This window comes from Setaria italica, chromosome II, assembly GCF_000263155.2.
Source record: "Setaria italica strain Yugu1 chromosome II, Setaria_italica_v2.0, whole genome shotgun sequence".
Lineage (NCBI taxonomy): Eukaryota > Viridiplantae > Streptophyta > Magnoliopsida > Poales > Poaceae > Setaria > Setaria italica.
The window spans coordinates 13869127-13870105 of NC_028451.1; the positions used below are offsets into that span (position 1 = coordinate 13869127).

Below are 979 nucleotides of genomic sequence, written 5' to 3' on the forward strand. Positions count from 1 at the left end.
CTTCAGATCCTCGCCACAGCAGATTCTTGTCAAAGGCGAGTACTGACCGTCGCTGCCGTCGCCGTTGGGCGCGCCGTAGTAGGTGGCGCCGGCGCCGGACAGCCAGGCACCGCCGTAGACGATCGACGGCGAGTGCTTAGCGGTGTGGTTGCTGCGGGGAGGCTTGGCCGCGGCAGGCGCCGGCTTGTAGCCGACAGGGTTTGGCTTGGGCTTGGCCGCCGGCCGGTGGCCGATGGCCGGCTTTGGCTTTGGCTTGGGCTTGGCCTTGCTGAGCTTGCGGGTGCAGGCAATGGGGCTCACTAGGAGCGAGAGCACGACCAGCGCGGCCAACAGCAATGCGAGAAGCTTCGCCATTGCTGCTACTGCTCCTAAGCTCGGCGGAGTTCGCAATTCAGATTTCAGAGGCTTTGTATGAGCTCGATTGTTCTTCGGTGAGTTCCAACAGTGGCCACGAACTGGGTATTTATAGGGCACTTCGGGGAGGGATCAACGCGGAGGACTTGACATGGGAGAGAACTCTGCCGGTCGAATTATTGGGGAGAACGTGACAAGTTGATGTGTTAGCGAAAAGAAGGTCTAAAAAAACCCAGCCATTCTTAATCTGCAAGAACCCCTGCTAATGGCGGTTGCCGATTGGCGATCGCGCGAGCGAAGACACGTAGAAATGGGCTGTGAGTACAATTGGAGAGCTTACATAAAAAAGTGGTAGTATACATTTGAAAAACACGTGTTGAGAAATTTAATCCGTTTAAGTACGTACTTGTAGGCGAATGTTGTTCCAGTAGTTAGTGATAAAACCTGTTGTGTGCCATTTGCGTAGCATATAGGAGCTGCAGATTTGTTGTGTAGGAAATAAACTTGGGTTGTATCCTTATGCAAACCATAAGCTGACATCTGTACTATTACTAACTAGTCCATCAACCCTTGCTTTCGCACGACCAATACTTTTTAAAAGCTATATTGTATTTAAAAATTATTT

At 51.6% G+C, this 979-nt stretch overlaps 1 protein-coding gene across 1 annotated transcript in view; it reads right to left on the minus strand.

Moving 5' to 3' along the window:
* The window catches only part of LOC101754261 (expansin-B11), a 15832-nt gene extending 15381 nt beyond the window's left edge, over positions 1–451 (minus strand). The window contains exon 1 of the mRNA XM_022824512.1: positions 48–451. Within this exon, the coding sequence (XP_022680247.1) occupies positions 48–354 (307 nt within the window). The 5' untranslated portion in view covers positions 355–451. The remainder of the gene's footprint in view (positions 1–47) is intronic.
* Positions 452–979: the final 528 nt, after the last annotated feature.